Source organism: Dysidea avara, chromosome 10, assembly GCF_963678975.1.
Source record: "Dysidea avara chromosome 10, odDysAvar1.4, whole genome shotgun sequence".
NCBI classification, from domain to species: Eukaryota; Metazoa; Porifera; class Demospongiae; order Dictyoceratida; family Dysideidae; genus Dysidea; species Dysidea avara.
The window spans coordinates 15,775,025-15,791,378 of NC_089281.1; the positions used below are offsets into that span (position 1 = coordinate 15,775,025).

Sequence of the window (16,354 nt, forward strand, 5' to 3'; positions counted from 1 at the left end):
AGGTTCCACTATGACTCCAAACGAGACAAGCGTTCCCTTCCCCAGTTGGCACCGGGCCACTGGATCCCCATGTGTGCATGTATGTGCACACTACACACAGCTGGGAAACAACATTCAAAAGTTAGCAAAAACTGGATATACACCTCAAAGAATGAAACCTAGCCAATTGTACAGGCATAGTTACTACACACATGCACATACACACACGAACGCACGTACACACACCTACACTACACACACACTACACTAAACTACACACACCCTTAGATTGTGGTGTCAAATCAGCTGAGAAGTGAATGTTCTTCAGTTTAATAGTCAAGTGACTATCAAACTGTCCATCCCACAACACCCTGTGCAGTACCCCATAGCCAGTAGACACTGTGATACAATTGTGGATCGGCGTCAAGCTGGAATAAACAATAATACACATCACAAACCATTTTGAGCCCTGGATTTCCTTTGTTAGGGAAACTAACTTTGGTGAATAGCAAGCTAAATTGTATTTGGCGAAATAAACTTTGGTGAATTCATGCTCAATATTTAGCTATAAAGGTGTTAATCTCAGGCGCTATGAGTAATTGATGGATTAAACTTTGGCGAATTTGTAGCAAATTGCCAAATTAGCCAAAGTTTTCCCCCACCAAAGTTTCCCTCTATACAGTAACTCTATTCTGACAAAACATTTAGTATTTACTGTATCCACCTCCAGTTTTTGCAGGATCTCCCGGTTAACAATTATGATGCAATCTCACCTGGTAATACCACCCACTACAGCAGTCCTGTAGACTGGCTCAATAGTTGCAGTGAGTGCATCTGCTGTGGAACGAGCACTGGTAGAATCATGTTGATAGTAGAGGCTACAGAATGGGACACGCACACAGTGACAAATGACAATACTACATGGCTAAAAAATTTGGAAGGGCAAATCTTTCATTGTCTGCAGTTTTTACTAACTCTACAAAAAAATAAAATAAAAATCTGTCCACATAAAAAGCACAATGTACTGTACTGAATCCCTTGAAAAATACTTTTGCAAAAACCATTAAGCCAAATTTACACAGGGACTGAATAATCTGTAATGCTACACACACAACACACACACACATAATCATACAAGACTACACACACATATACACACGCACGCACGCACGCACACTACGGTGAACAATCAGTTGAGTACTATAGTGTACAAACATTTTCTTTAGTGGTAGTGACATGTCATGGTAGGAAGATTCCCCGATGTGGAGCTTGAGAAAGAGCAAAACTCCCTCTGAGGTCTGTGGAAAAAAAAGACTACACGTACATACAGATGTGATCATTTATGTGGTGTAATGCATGTGTGTAGAGTGCAATTTGTTCTATGATCTTATAGCTACCAACTGAGGTATCACATTCTGCTGAAATATTCCCAAGCAGATTTGGAATTTCAGTGCATTCATCATGTGAAAAATGTGTAAGTCTCACTGTAGTATTATTGTGTGCACAATACTACCACATAGGCTAATTGTATTGCAAGTATCTAACACAATGACGTTGTGTACAGTGTTGTCTAGTATCATTGTCACCAGTAGACTCACTAGTATAAGTTATGGGAAGAGCCTACAATTTTGATAAACTGCAGAGAATACAATAAGCAGGTCTGTGTTTCTTTGCCAACTAATCAACAGGTCTACACAACAGGTCTGACAGGTTTATACAACACTTACAGTCACTACAAGGATTGTTCCATCTCTACTGGTTAAAGCTCCAGTATGCACACCATCCTTCTGTTCTTGAGGTTTGTAACAGTAGACCAGTGAACACAGCTGTAACAATATAGTACACAGGTAAATAGCAAGGTATATACTTTATTACTTACTTGGACCTGCAACAAATAACTATTGTAACACACTACCAAGGATAATTGATATTGTGATGCTTTATATTTAACACGTCACAGCCTACATTCTCTTGTGATCTCCTAACATTTCAAGGAATCCTTTTGCTTTATTGTATGTTTACAGTAGGGTGGCATTATTTAGAATTACCTATTTTACAGACAACCACTGATGTGTCACTCACCCTAGTGTGCCATAACGAGACGGATTTCTCTCGCACAACCAATATCAGTTCCTTTCGCGGGTGCTGCAGGATTTGGACGGGCTTGCCATCTTCCACGTCGTTAGCTAGCAAAACTTTTGGCCACCCAACCGGATAGTACATGATATATACTACTCGTGTGCTACATAGAAATGATGGCGTAGAAATGAACACGAGTGTTAACCAACGCGGCCACACCAAGTACACACCACCGAAACTAATATTTCAGGAATTATTTAAATCTTGTCAAATAACAATGAAATATGTTGTTTGTTATGCGGAGGTGTACCGTGTTCGTAAATTTATGAGGCACGCCCATTTTCAGCAGTTGAACTCGTAGGGCGGGTGTGACTACAGCGAATACATCTGATGATCTGCTAGTGAAGTTTACCATTATGTAAGTGTGTGTTTATCTCGCTGCGCGTATAACTAAACTGTTTTATGGGTGGGGTAAACCACTGTTCTCCAAACCTGCAGCTGGCGTGTTCGTTTTCCGGTCCGACTGTACGCCTTGTGCCATCTCAATGAAGTACTTTCTGTTAATTTGTCATTGCCATATAAGTGCCTTATAAGTTGTTCTGAGAGTGAAAACAGTGGAACCATTGATTTAGTCTAACAATCACGCCAGCAGGTACATCAGAAGTTGGCCCATTCCGCTCTCCAAACAAGCTCAGTGCCTGTAGCCAAACACATAAGTTCCTCATTGCAGAGTTGTATCAACTGCAAGAGTATGGTTAAAGTTTATAGAAAGTAGAAAGCTACTAAATTCGAAGTAGCTACAATACAAGTTTTAAAACATGTACTGTGCTGTGAATATCATGACTCTGCAAAGTGCTTAATCTGAAATTATGTTATGCTTTCTTTAGGTCAAAGGCAGTGAAGAAAGGAGATGGGGTGACCTACACTAGTCTCCTTGATGAGATTGTTGGATGTGGAGACATGGTATTGCTGGATCCTCCTAATCAAGAGAAGGTCGTGGAAAACCTGAAACTGCGTTACAAAGGAAAGGACATCTATGTAAGTGGTTTCGTGTATGTTTTGATAGAGCCTTATAGGGATGGTAACTTGACCAGTTAAGATGGTGCATGCACAGAATACATTTGTGAAGTTATGGGATGTAACTAGCTAGCTAGATATGTAGCAAACAGTCAGTTAGATAACTTAAAAACAGTAATATGTAACAGTTAATGTTAATGGCTACAGACAGATAGCTTTACTTAGCCTGGACTAATATTAATGACAAAATTATTGTGATATATCATGTCCACCCATAGAGGGTCACTGTGCAGTGTAATGTGTCCAGAGGTCGCATTTCTCGATGATGGCACATCTAAGATACAACACCTAGAAATGGCAATGACCATTTATGATCTCATTAATTTGTTTGTATATGTCACAAATAACAGCATCAAAGCTGTAACCTCAATATTACCTAATACATATTTAATTGACAGTGTTTAGTGTACAGCCATAGTGTGAATGTGTGTCCCTTCTAGTTGCTGTATAAATTAAAGAAAACAATAATATTTCTGTATGGAATATTCTCCAGCACAGCTAAACTGTAGTGGGAGGAATGATGGATTTCTCACCCACTCTTGAAGCATGTTTGTGAAGATTAACATTCAGATAGTTCACCTTACTGTCGCCCACATTATAACCACTTGTAATGTTTTGTGTTGTGCAGACATACATTGGTAAGGTGGTCATCTCCATCAACCCTTATGAGAAGCTGTCCATATACACTGATGAGTACATCCAGCAGTACAGAAGTAGGAATATGTTTGAACTACCACCTCACATGTGAGATTGATGTGGTGTGGTGTATGTCATGTCCTTGAAAACTTGATAATGAAATTTAAATTATCACTTTTGTAAAAACTTTTGTAAATATCTGTGAAACAGTGGAATCTGTGTATATACAAAAGGACCAAGATAAGCTTTGCTAGGTTTTCCTCATTCAGATGTGAGAATGTACAGAGTAATTGTTATTGAGACCACAGTTTTTATATCATGGAAGGTTTTTTTCTTAAATTGAGAGCTTTCACTGTATTTGATAAGTTTGGTACCTATATGTTGCATGTACTCGGCAGTTATGCAATTTCTGATGATGCATACCGATCTATGAGAGACCATAATGAGGACCAGTGTATTATCATTACTGGCGAATCAGGAGCTGGAAAAACTGGTAAGTACATCAGCACTTGTATTTTAATGACTGTTCTATTAGAGTAGTTGGAACATGTTTAAATATATAGTGGTGTTATTGTCATATAGAGGCCTCCAAGCTAGTGATGACGTATGTGACAAAAGCGTCCACACACAATGAGGGAGTTGAGAGGATCAAAGAACAGTTGTTACAATCCAATCCTGTACTTGAAGGTGTGTGCCTAGCTCTGTACATGTGTCTGACAGTGTATCAATGTAATAATTATATGTAGCATTTGGAAATGCCAAGACAATTCGAAATGACAACTCTTCAAGATTTGTAAGCTTTTTATTTTGTAACAGAGTTCTATTTAGTATCAATTTAGGGGAAATACATGGATATTGCATTTAATTACAGCGGAGAACCTTTAGGAGGAGTAGTTAACAATTGTAAGTTTGTTACTGTCTATGTTTTCTCTGATTCTTAACTGATTTATTCCTTACTGTGCAGATCTCCTTGAAAAGGTTTGTCACAATAGTAGGAATTATCTGCACATCTTACTTTTGTCTTTTGATTTACATAGTCAAGGGTTGTGTTCCAAGCTGCTGGAGAGAGGAACTTTCACATCTTTTATCAACTACTGGCAGGAGCTAGTGATGATGTCCTACGTGAGTTACACAAGTACACGTGTGTATGTCACATTCACAAGGTCTATTAAACACACACATGTATATATATATATATATATATATATATATATATATATATATATATATATACAGCCAGAGAAGCTTGATAACTTTTCTCATCCATGATACTAAGATGTATCAGCAGGCAGGAGGGTTTCGTTCATTATTCATTTTTTGCAAGTAGTCTCAAGTCAAGTCACCACCTTCCCTAAGATTTTTTCTACATTATAGAGTTTTAATGAAGACATAATATATACATACTGTAGTGTGTTTGTGTGCATGTGTGTGCGTGCATGCATGCGTGTCTGTGAAGCATAACCATACTATCATATCATGATTCACACACACACACACACACACACACACACACACACACACACACACACACACACACACACACACACACACACACACACACACACACACACACACACACACACACACACACACACACACACACACACACACACACACACACACACACACACACACACACACACACACACACACACACACACACACACACACACACACACACACACACACACACACACACACACACACACACACACACACACACACACACAAATAATATATGTAACCAGATTTTATGTAACTGATCCAAATCTCACATCAGGCAAAATCAAACTAACACCACCAGTGGATAGCTACACTATCATACTATTGGTTTTGATCCTCAGCATTACTCTTGAGGCTGGTTTTGAGGGGCATCTTTTCTGGGTGGTGAGGAAAGCTCAATTGGCCTTGTGTGAAGTATCTGGTTTGACAATTAAGAACCAGTAGTGTACTGGTGGATGGTCTGGTATAGTTGCTTTTACTTTGCTATATATCAGCCACTAAGAAGCTAGCACAGCCCTGTAGTTTTGTGTCTGTACTTCAATCATGCCATTTTGAAGTCTATTTGTGTCTGTACTCACAAAGGGGCAGAGTGCCCCTTTGTTGGTATCAAAGTTACTGCTATGTTAGAGTATCTTGATCTTGGTGTTTGTAGCAAACATTTTATTATTTAAATATCAGTTTTCTGGCCAAGCCAGGCCTGAGCTTGGCTTCAAGCTATGTTCTTGTGCATGCTTTCAACTATAGGCAGATCTGAGGCAGGCCAAAGAGGGTTTTATCCCCTTGGACTTACAGGACTATATTGACACCAAAAACAAGTTGGAAAGCATTCAAGCTGTATTGAAGTACAGAAAAAGCCAATGGGTAAATAGAAGACAATTATAAATGCACTTTACATGTATAAACTGGATGCTATGAAGAAATCAAGGCAAATAAGCTAAAATATTTGCGTCAAAATCAAGATTCTCTAATAGAACAGTCACAACTCTAATAACTTTAAAATCTCAGATAGGCTAACAAATTTTCTAGCATACGTTTTGAAGCATACACTTTGTAACTACGTATCAAAAGTGTTATCAAATTCAAACCTATACAGGCAATTTAAGGTTAAAAATTTTCTCAGAAAATATTCAACTAGAGCCTTAGAATGTATATGTGACCAGGTTTGCAAAAAGGTACCTTTTCTATGCACAAAGGTGACCCATTTTCTGAACTTTGAAGCTTCATAACGTTTTGATCATTTCATGTAACTGCCTAATATTTTCCATGAGTGTGGCTACAGTATCTCACTGCAGTTTGAAACTAAGAGCAAGTTAATCAGTGTAAGGAGTCAAGTGTTACATCATTTTCTTTGCTGGTATGTAAAATGTGTGGAAAGGTACCTTTCCGCAAATCCGGTCACATATGTTCTTCATTCGTCCAGCTATACCAACCAAATGAATATAGCTTGTGTACCATGGAATTCCGTTCTTCTCCACATAGTGGTTTATCCTAAAACTTCTTTCCCCACTTCTCCCTCTCCCCAGCCCAGTGTCTCCTAGATTCACATATGCTTTCAACCTTCTTGATAGCCCTTAGTGGGATAGTCACTAATTGACTGTTGTATTGTAGAAATGCTGAGACTTCACAGAGATTATTACCGATACCACTTCTTGAAGCAAAGTGGGTGTGCACATGTACTAACAAAGGATGATCAGAGAGACTTCCAGCTAACAGTGGTATGATATTAACACCATGGCAATTGTACTAGTATTGTGAGTGAGTTGTCTTGTAGAAAGGGATGGAAGTGACAGGGTTCACACCTGACGAGATCAGTGGTGTTTTTGAGCTACTATCAGGATTGTTGAACCTCGGCAACATTGAATTCAGTGGATACTCTTTACCTAATGGTACAGATGCATCAAAAATGAAAAGAGTTGATGAGAGTTAGTATCTACCCTCATATATGAGTTATAACAGTGTGTTTGATTGTAGAGTGCATCACATATGTTTGTGACATGTTTGGCTGCTCCATAAAACAACTGGAAGAATCATTAACAAGAAGGACAGTAGAGGCAGGGAAGGACAGCGTAACAAAACTACTTCCAATTGCTCAGGCATGTACACACACTGTACAATTATCCACATAATCACCATCGATATTTACAGGCTGTATATGCCAGAGATGCATTAGCAAAGGCAATCTACGACAGGTTGTTCACATGGGTTGTTGGCAAGATTAACAAAACAATTGAAGTATGAATATAAAATGTGGATAGCTATACAGTTATGCTACTAGATAAATATTAATATTGTAGGTTATTGATACAGGAAATAAAAAAGTGATAGGTGTTCTTGATATATATGGATTTGAAGTATTTCAAGTAAGTGTTTCAGTTGTCTGCACTACAAGCTAAGCTACTGTGAATAATGTACAACAGGTTAACAGTTTTGAACAGATGATCATCAACTATTGTAATGAGAAGCTCCAACAAGTGTTTATTGAGTTAACACTAAACTCAGAACAAGATGAGTACATCAGAGAGGTGACCAACATGCAACATACAGGGCTTATGTAGCTAACTTTACTATTAGGGTATTGAATGGGATGCTATTGAATACTTCAATAATGAAGTGATTTGTGAGCTGATAGAAAATGTGAGCATAGATTGCTATAATTTGTAGTTGTTTTCAACTGATGTACCTTTTGTAGCCCAAAAATGGAATATTAGCTTTGTTGGATGAAGAATGCTTAAGGCCAGGAAAGGTTAGTAGCTATCCAGACTGATATTACTAGTGTGTATGATGACATGGATCTTTGTTAGGTGACAGATGCAACATTTCTACAAAAGTTGGACAAGCACTGTGTGGGCCATGTTCACTATGAGAGTAGAGGATGTAAGGAGTACTACGGTGACCAGACCTTGGAGAAGACTAACTTCCGATTAGTCCATTATGCTGGAAAAGTAAGTAATACAGATAAATACACAAGCATGCTGTTACATTTTTTCCAGGTGTCCTATCGAGTTGATGGATTCATTGACAAGAATAAAGATTTACTATTTCGAGATTTGTCTCAGTTGATGTTTAATTGTGAACGTCAGCTATTAAGGGATTTCTTTCCAGAAGGTGATCATTGATTAGTTATGGTCACATTGTAATATGAAATGTACACAGGTGATCCTGATAAGGGTACGATGAAGAGACCTATTACTACTGGAACACAGTTCAAAGTAAAATTTGATTATAGCTCTCAACTTTACTCATTGGTGGTGTGGTATTCATACAGACCTCTGTCACTGCTTTGATGAAAAACTTGCTAACAAAGAACCCAAACTACATCCGTTGTATTAAGGTTCGTAGACAACTATCTGTAATGGAGTTACAAGTTGTGTGCCATTCAGCCTAACGATGAGAAAATAGCTAAATCATTTGACCAAGAGATAGTCACACATCAAGTCAGATATTTAGGGTAAGCAGTATTAGACAAACATCACTTAGTTGCTGCATCTTATAGTTTGGTGGAGAATCTCAAGGTGCACAGAGCTGGTTATGCTCATCGAATGTCATTTGAGCGTTTCCTCATGCGTTACAAAATGTTGTCCAAGAACACATGGCCAACGTGGAAGAAACCTCCAAAACCAGGCTGTAAAGAAATACTAAAGGTGAAATTGGATAATCTAAAAGTTATTCATGTATCAAGCTTCACCCTTAACTAGGCCACACTAAAGAAACCAACTGAGTATGCTTTTGGCAGAACTAAAGTGTTTATCCAGAACCCCAGGACTGTGAGTGATTGTGATAGTAGCGGCTATTAGTGGTAATGTGTGCTGTTATCAGGTGTTTGATTTGGAAGACAGGAGACGTGCCTCATTGGAAGCTCTAGCTATTCTTATACAGAAAATATACAGGGGATGGCATGAAAAAACAAAAGTATTTGAAACACCAAAATAATTGTAAGTTATTTGTGGTATTTTTTAGTACCAACGATTAAGAAATGCACAACTAACAATATCTAAACATTACCATGGATACAAGGTAACTATTGTGTGTATATATATGAGAGGTATTTTGTGGTACCATCTTAATTTCTCCTTCAGCAAAGAAAGTCTTACCAAGCAAAGAGGAATGCACAGATCACAATAGCCAAGTATTTCAGAGGCTGGCAGGTCAGTGCTATCATGTCAATAAAGTGAATTAAGAATTCCATGTATACAATTACTACACAGGCACGGCAAATATTATGGAGAATGAAGCTGGCACTCAACTCTGGTTGGGCTGGAGCGGTCATAAGACGTTACTACTATGGATGGAAGCTTCGTTATACTGTGAAAAGAATATGGGCAGTTAGTGTTATTGCTAAATACCATGCTGGCTGGAAGGTGCGGAAACAATTCCGTGTGCGACTAAAGAAAAATGCCGCTCCTGTGATAGTCAAATTTTTCAGAGCAGTAACAGTCAGTACACGACAGCATCTATTGCTTGTAATTATTACACATATCCTAGGTGTATCTGTTTCTCATTCGACTAAGAGATAATCTCCCATCTCAATCATTACTTGATAAGAGGTGGCCAGTGGTGCCTCCACGTTTTGAAGCTGTGTCACTTGAGCTGAAGCAAATCCACTATCGATGGAGAGTAAGATAAACATACTATCATGTGTAGAATAGTTAGTATGTCTTAATAGTGTAAGTGCATCAGGGACATGTACAATTCTGATCCAAAACTAAAGAGAAAACTTGTAGAGAAAACTAGAGCAAGCATGCTCTTTCGTGGCAAGAAAGCTCTGTATTCAAAAAGGTTAGTCAAGGTGTATAAAGTAAAAATGTTGCTAATACTGTTTCCTCCAGTATTAAGTTACCGTTCCGTGCTGATCGTCTCAATTTAAGGGAAAACCAAAAATGGAACAAGATTGTGGTAGATATGCCCGACAAGAGAATTGTATGGTCAGACAATGTCCATAAAATAAACCGCGCAACTGGCAAGGTAATTTATTAACTCCATATTATTCAACATGCCAATTATGTATGACCATATTTAGGCAGTTCCAAAGATACTGGTAATACTGAGATCGTCATTGTTGCTACTAGAAGCCAAGGCATTTGCCATTCAACATCGCATCAATATACCCCATATTCAACAAGTCTCTGTGAGCATTCACAATGACTTCCTCTTCATTCTTCACATTGATCCAGTGAGCACTCATGTACTAGTGCTGTTTAATATGTCATTACATAGGGACAAGTTGCCGTTGGTAGCTACACTAAAGGAGACTTTATATTTCATTGTCCAAACGTCATTGAACTGATCACTAAGTTACATTTGGTGATGCAAGAGGCACACAGCAAACGACTGCCTATAAAATTTGCAGACAATGAGTAAGCTACCTGTTTCACTAATCATCATCTTTGTTATGCTTGTCTTTCATGCAGAATTGTTGTTAGCCCAATGCCAAATGAATCAATAAGAATACAATTCCTTCGGATAACAGAACATGGTGATACAAGCAGTCCCCACTGCAAGAGGAAGGGTAGTGTGATGCAAGTACAAATATAGGAAATCATTTTGACTTTTTAAACTATCATTGTATAGTTAGCTAAAACACAGCCGTTCAAATCACTGTGGTTGAACTTAAGTTTAACCTATTGTACTATAATAGCTGCTCTTTGACACATTTATTTTAATATACTTCTTCATTTACAGAACACTACATACACACAACACATTTTCATACAGAACCCATGCATATAAATATAAATAATATTAAATTGAAAAGTATAAAAAGTGTGTAAACAGTTTGTTCACAGTAGTGCAATTATAGCTACATTAGATGTAAAGCTAATTATGCGTACAAAAAATTCCAAAGAGGACAGTTAATGTTTCTTAATTCTTTCACTGTGCCATTTCTTTAATTTAGGATTTCTTGATAAGCTACTGGCTCTCTGGTTTATGGAGGGCAGTAGTTGGTCAGAAATGCTCTGCGTTGGTCGTGTACCATGGACAGTTACTGTTCGTGTACGATGAACACTTGTTAGTGGGGGTGGTTGTGAAGGTATAAATGGTGGTGAAGCAGCAAGAAAGTTGTGCTGTTGTCTTGAACAATCAAGTGCATCACTCTCCACTGAATGGATTGACAACATTGAAGGACTCTCAAATGTTGCATTGGTCGATTCTGTCATCACAGACAGATTCTCAAGACTTGGTTGTCTATCCAGTGGTGGGGTATGGTAGAGTTGTTCTGTTGGCTCAGCCACTGCCACCCTGAAACTACGATTTCTTTTGATCCTATCTGCTGCGGTTGTTGTGGATGGCTTGTTCACCCACTGAAGAAGACTATCCCTTCTGCTCTCTTTCCTGTACACCGTGGCAGTAGTTCGATGGTGCATGGAAGGTAGTGGCACTTTGCCGCCATCATTTGCAATTGGAGGTAAGTCTTGAAATGTTTGCTTCTCTGTAGGTGATTTCGGTGATAACATTGGCAGTCCTAACTTGTCATGGCCAGCTGGCTCTACTGGTGCCGTTGTATGACGAGTACGCGCTTTTGCTACTTGCGGTGGAACAGATGGTGTATACGTGTGTGGCAATGTTCTCTCAGACTGCATCCTCTTCAAGTTCCTCTCCTAAAAAGAACATGTTATATAAAACATTGCCCTGTAGATAAAACAGTGAACTACTTACATTAAGGGTTTTCAATGACTTTGTTTTCTTTGTCAGTGAAGACGTTCTCCTCATTTGATCATGTGGTAGACCACTGATCTTGTCAAGAACCGATGCTATGTCTGTTTCTGAGGAAGACTTCTTACGCCTTCTGTTTAATGCCATCAATTCTTTGCTCCTTTTGTCCTCATATCTGAGCAGCTTCTTTTCTAGCAGGTGGTAGATCGCAGCATCTGCTGACAGTTCTTGATTCAGTAAAGCAATGATCAGCTCACTCAATTGAGACTTGCATTCGTTCTGCATAAACTTGCACATGTGTGCCAAAATGTCATTATTCAGATCAGAGTCTTCCAAATGGTTAGGGAAGACACAACGGGTTAAAGGTGCTGCAGGATTATGAGACAGCCAAGGATGAATTAGGATCTCGTTCATACGGATTCTTTTTTCAGGATCAAATTCAAGGAGTTTCAATAACAGATCCTTGCATTCTATAACAGCAAACAAAAAAATATAATTTTAGTAAAATTAATAATTTATTTACCTTCAGACAGATGGTTTGGAATAGGGTTCATTTTTCTTTCCAACATTTTTACGTGGAGGAGAGTGACCACATTCTTTGCATTGGCATTCACACTGTATGGCAATGTTCCAGTCAGCATAGCAAACATGTTGACTCCCCTATAACAATAACACCATTAAAAGGTACAGTGTTAAATGCTAATAAGACAGACTTACAAGCTCCAGATATCTGCCTCAGGGCCATAGTGTTTAGCCCCCAATACTTCTGGTGATGAGTAGGCTGGAGAGCCACAGACTGTCTCACCTCCAAAATCATTGCTCAGACCAAAATCTGCATGAACAAAAAAAAAGTGGTAAACAGATTTGTACCTTTTAGAATACTTCGAACTAGTAACTACATTACATGTAGCTAGTAGGGTACTAAGAACCCATGACATCAATTGATGTCATCATGACATCAACTGATGTTGACAACAACTGACATCACAGGGGGAAGAGTACAAGGTACCACATTACACGGTTAACTTACCAATTAGTTTGACGTTCTTGTTCACATCAAATAAAATATTCTCCAACTTTAAGTCCCTGCAAATATGGGAATATGGTTACTGAATGAACATGTTGGAGGCATATATTGAAAATCAACACAAAACCACAAATGCAATTATAAAGCCATCACACCATTAATGGATGCTGCCAAGAGGTTCAGCCATTTTATGATATCACAATACAATAGCTAACATTATGATGAAAAACTATTTACAACATGAGGTTGAAGCCAAATCTGTAGTTGAAAATGAATTGAGAGTGGAACTAATTTTTGCAAGTGTGTGTGTGTGTGTGTGTGTGTGTGTGTGTGTGTGTGTGTGTGTGTGTGTGTGTGTGTGTGTTGTGTCTATGTGTGCAAATTTCAAGTATCTGCAAAATTATGCAACACGTTACGATCACTGTGCACGCACAATTTATTGTTAACTAGTTTGCTCACCTGTGAAGGATTGATGCTTGATGGAGGTAGTCAATGGCACTCACTAACTGTTTCATGTATTTACGTGTTTCCTTCTCACTTAAAGGTCCACCCTGCTCCACATAATGCATCAGGTCCCCTCTAGGACACAACTCCTGCACTAGATAGAACTTGCTCTCAGTCTCCATTATTTCAAGTGCTTGGACAATGTTTGGGTGTCTGAGGCGCTTTAGTAGCTTTGCCTCTCTGTGCAGGTGTGTCAACACATACTCGTTGACGTTTTTGTGTTTTTTGTCCGTTATCTTGATAGCAACCTGGAGTTATAGAAGCAGTATGTTAACATACATAAAGTAGTATGCGAAGAAGTCCCACAGTAATAAACAAAACAAATACGTATAGCTATGTAGCACGCCAGCCACTCCCCAAGAAGCCTTACCAATTCTCCGGTCAGCGCGTGAATTCCTTTCTTTACTTTTGCAAACATTCCCTCGCCCAATTCTTGACCTCCAACGAAGTAGTTACCAACTCGTTTCACTTCGCCGCACTCACTGCAAAACTCCTTGATAGCTTCGTTAACTGCGACTACTTCGTAAGGTAGTGACTCTGCTTCATTTTCCACTTGCCAGCAACGAGCTTCTTCAGAAACGCACTCCATCGCTTCGCTTTTGTTTAGACACGGAATAAAAAATGGAGTTAGCTGCCTCGACGACTATTTATAAACAATCCCACGTGAAGAATGTTCCAGTGGTGTGGCGCCATTGCCCGAATAAGGACAAGGTCTAGCCCACATAATACAACGCCAACGCCTTTACAATCTTTGAACTTGACGTATAACCTGCTAGGCTGCTAGCCCCCTCAAAGTAGGAGTTGCGTCTGGAGATGTGATGTGACCTGTGATGCAGTTGTAGCTAAAAATTTGTTATTTTCAATAATATTCTCAATAAATAAAGTTAAAAAAAATAAATACAGCACTTATATAGACAGATATACAGGTATAATTATTCTTCATCATGTACACGACGCAAGTTAGGATTTTCCAACTTGTTAAGTGATTCTGGATCGACTTTATTTCGACACATTGGACATGTAGTGTCCACGGAATTGAGTAACCTGTACACAATACTTGTTATTATTGCAATACATAAGCATTGGTACAGATGATAAAATTACATTGATTGTAATGTAGCTGTTCTCTAAGAAACAGTGAAAACTGCAAACAGACACTATTTTAAAACAGATTTAGCTCCTTGATTGTATTATGTGTAGCCATTTAGTTATGGGCCAATAAAAGGTTGTTACAGTGCAGACACTGCTGGTTTCTACATGTGGCTCTCTCTAATGCAGCAAGCTGTTCAGGCAGGTTTCACTGCTCTCATCAGCTAGTATGCAGCTCACTTCGTAAATTCAGAGTGAAGAGCTGGGAACTTGCATGATGGACATATACACCAATCCGATCGTATCATATGCTGACCCTGCAGTAATGACATCACAAGACTATCAAAACCAGTTTTATTATCATAATAAAACCACAATAAAGATATTAATATAGTCTGCAAGCCTTTCACTTTATAATTACGTAAATATATTTCACAGAAATGACTTAAAGTTTCACAATTCCCCTCTTACATAAACTCCCCTCTTATATAAACACGTGTCACATGTATTGCATGCTGCACACCCAGCCACACCCCTCACAGCTTACAGTGGCTATACAGTAAGGAATGGTGTTCTTGCACTCTGGACAGTCTAGTCTGGTGACTGGTAGGGAATGTGAGCAGTAAGGACATGGTGATAACTCTTCTTCCACTTCTTTCTTGTCTTGTTTCCTGTAAAATATTTTAAACACGTAATCAAAACCAATAATACCATAGCAGTTTGAGGTTCTGCTGAATACTGTTTACTCTGCTACAAAACACAAATACTTACCTGACAATTACTTCTAACTTCTTGGCATACTTCTGATCAATCTTAGGCCTATGTTCTGGTCTCATTAACATGACAGCATATGTAAATGCTGAACCCTTCAGCCCAGACCGATGGCACTCCACCACAGTGGAGGTGAGAATGGGTACTACATCTGTAACAGTGTAGTGATGAATGAAACAATTAGAGTGATAAACTACTCACGGCTAGGGAATTTGCTAATGTTGTTAGCCACACGGCACAGCAGACGAGCCCCTAACAAGTGATTGCCATGTTTAATGTGAACCTACACACAAACAAATTAATCTTAGTCACACACTGTAATCAAAGTATTACAATTTAATATACTGTTTTGTTCAGAATAAAGTCATTAAACTAAAATGAAACTTTGGAGGAAGGCTGCTTCAAATTCATGTGTTTTCCTAATCAATATTTAATTTTTTATAAATTTGTTGTGCTAAAGCACCAGCAAAGTTTGGGGACTTTACCACACCAATTAACCTTATTAACAAACTTGTTTTGCACTCAAGGTCATACAGGTTACATAACCATGATTCATGTACCAGTAATATAAAATTATACTTGTGGTCAGCCTGCTCTTATAATAACATAAACAATAATGTATTCCAAAATGTAGTAACATCCTGCTTCCTTGTCTGTAGGGAGCAGGATGTGGGTGGGGCTCAGTGTGCTGACCCTAGCTATCACATAGCTGTGCAAGATCATCAGGTTCTGGTTCATCTCAGTCGGGATCTTGATCTTACGCTGACTCAACTCTACAAATGAGACACACAAATTGACCACATAATATATACAGCATGTGATGGACACATGTACACACCCTATATACCACAACACTGGAGAGTCACATTACATGTGGTTTTAATGGGAACGAGGAAAACAACATTCCACGACAAACCCACACTGGCCACTATGATGCAACTTATGTTGTATTGCTACCATCTTCAAATAACTATGTCATACAACACAAGTACAATTACCACAGCAGTCAAGACTTGATCACACGGCTGCTATATTGAG

General features: G+C 38.6%; 4 protein-coding genes across 4 annotated transcripts in view; 1 reads left to right on the plus strand and 3 right to left on the minus strand.

Moving 5' to 3' along the window:
- LOC136268016 (guanine nucleotide exchange factor subunit RIC1-like) overlaps window positions 1–2,311 on the minus strand; it is a 30,506-nt gene extending 28,195 nt beyond the window's left edge. Inside the window, exons 1-5 of the mRNA XM_066063244.1 lie at window positions 2,062–2,311; window positions 1,707–1,805; window positions 1,195–1,277; window positions 753–857; window positions 262–407 (exon numbers count right to left, since the gene is read on the minus strand). Coding sequence (XP_065919316.1) covers window positions 262–407; window positions 753–857; window positions 1,195–1,277; window positions 1,707–1,805; window positions 2,062–2,202 — 574 coding nt within the window. The 5' untranslated portion in view covers window positions 2,203–2,311. The remainder of the gene's footprint in view (window positions 1–261; window positions 408–752; window positions 858–1,194; window positions 1,278–1,706; window positions 1,806–2,061) is intronic.
- Window positions 2,312–2,346: 35 nt separating this feature from the next.
- Window positions 2,347–11,034, plus strand: LOC136268955 (unconventional myosin-Ia-like). Its single transcript, XM_066064429.1, has 34 exons — window positions 2,347–2,476; window positions 2,946–3,096; window positions 3,764–3,879; window positions 4,170–4,264; window positions 4,354–4,458; window positions 4,518–4,564; window positions 4,611–4,674; window positions 4,736–4,749; window positions 4,809–4,893; window positions 6,883–6,989; window positions 7,046–7,196; window positions 7,246–7,367; window positions 7,420–7,506; window positions 7,569–7,634; window positions 7,692–7,796; window positions 7,846–7,908; window positions 7,964–8,017; window positions 8,076–8,216; window positions 8,265–8,379; window positions 8,428–8,483; window positions 8,540–8,605; window positions 8,655–8,722; window positions 8,768–8,915; window positions 8,970–9,038; window positions 9,091–9,183; window positions 9,232–9,288; window positions 9,351–9,419; window positions 9,480–9,707; window positions 9,757–9,888; window positions 9,938–10,050; window positions 10,101–10,236; window positions 10,292–10,444; window positions 10,489–10,628; window positions 10,683–11,034. Coding segments are annotated over exons 1-34 (3,342 nt in total). The 5' UTR covers window positions 2,347–2,474; the 3' UTR covers window positions 10,807–11,034.
- Window positions 10,914–14,114, minus strand: LOC136268959 (hormonally up-regulated neu tumor-associated kinase-like). The gene is made up of 7 exons (XM_066064435.1): window positions 13,827–14,114; window positions 13,412–13,704; window positions 12,956–13,011; window positions 12,643–12,757; window positions 12,449–12,585; window positions 11,929–12,395; window positions 10,914–11,870 (listed from the first exon to the last, which is right to left on the minus strand). Exons 1-7 carry the CDS (start codon window positions 14,043–14,045, stop codon window positions 11,124–11,126), a joined length of 2,034 nt encoding a protein of 677 aa, XP_065920507.1. The 5' UTR covers window positions 14,046–14,114; the 3' UTR covers window positions 10,914–11,123.
- A 173-nt stretch (window positions 14,115–14,287) lies between these two features.
- LOC136268954 (WD repeat-containing protein 19-like) overlaps window positions 14,288–16,354 on the minus strand; it is a 32,680-nt gene continuing 30,613 nt past the window's right edge. The window contains exons 41-46 of the mRNA XM_066064428.1: window positions 16,010–16,089; window positions 15,518–15,599; window positions 15,317–15,467; window positions 15,093–15,216; window positions 14,786–14,862; window positions 14,288–14,500 (exon numbers count right to left, since the gene is read on the minus strand). Coding sequence (XP_065920500.1) covers window positions 14,389–14,500; window positions 14,786–14,862; window positions 15,093–15,216; window positions 15,317–15,467; window positions 15,518–15,599; window positions 16,010–16,089 — 626 coding nt within the window. The 3' untranslated portion in view covers window positions 14,288–14,388. The remainder of the gene's footprint in view (window positions 14,501–14,785; window positions 14,863–15,092; window positions 15,217–15,316; window positions 15,468–15,517; window positions 15,600–16,009; window positions 16,090–16,354) is intronic.

Bases quoted from the DNA above. Each gene is read 5' to 3' on its own strand.
- LOC136268955 (XM_066064429.1), top strand. The intron at 7,507-7,568 runs GTATGAATATAA...TTAATATTGTAG, and splicing joins AGATTAACAAAACAATTGAA to GTTATTGATACAGGAAATAA. The intron at 7,797-7,845 runs GTGACCAACATG...CTTTACTATTAG, and splicing joins AAGATGAGTACATCAGAGAG to GGTATTGAATGGGATGCTAT.
- LOC136268959 (XM_066064435.1), bottom strand. From the start codon at position 14,045: ATGGAGTGCGTTTCTGAAGAAGCTCGTTGCTGGCAAGTGGAAAATGAA. The intron at 13,705-13,826 runs GTAAGGCTTCTT...CTATAACTCCAG, and splicing joins ACGCGCTGACCGGAGAATTG to GTTGCTATCAAGATAACGGA. The intron at 12,396-12,448 runs GTAAATAAATTA...TTGCTGTTATAG, and splicing joins TCCAAACCATCTGTCTGAAG to AATGCAAGGATCTGTTATTG.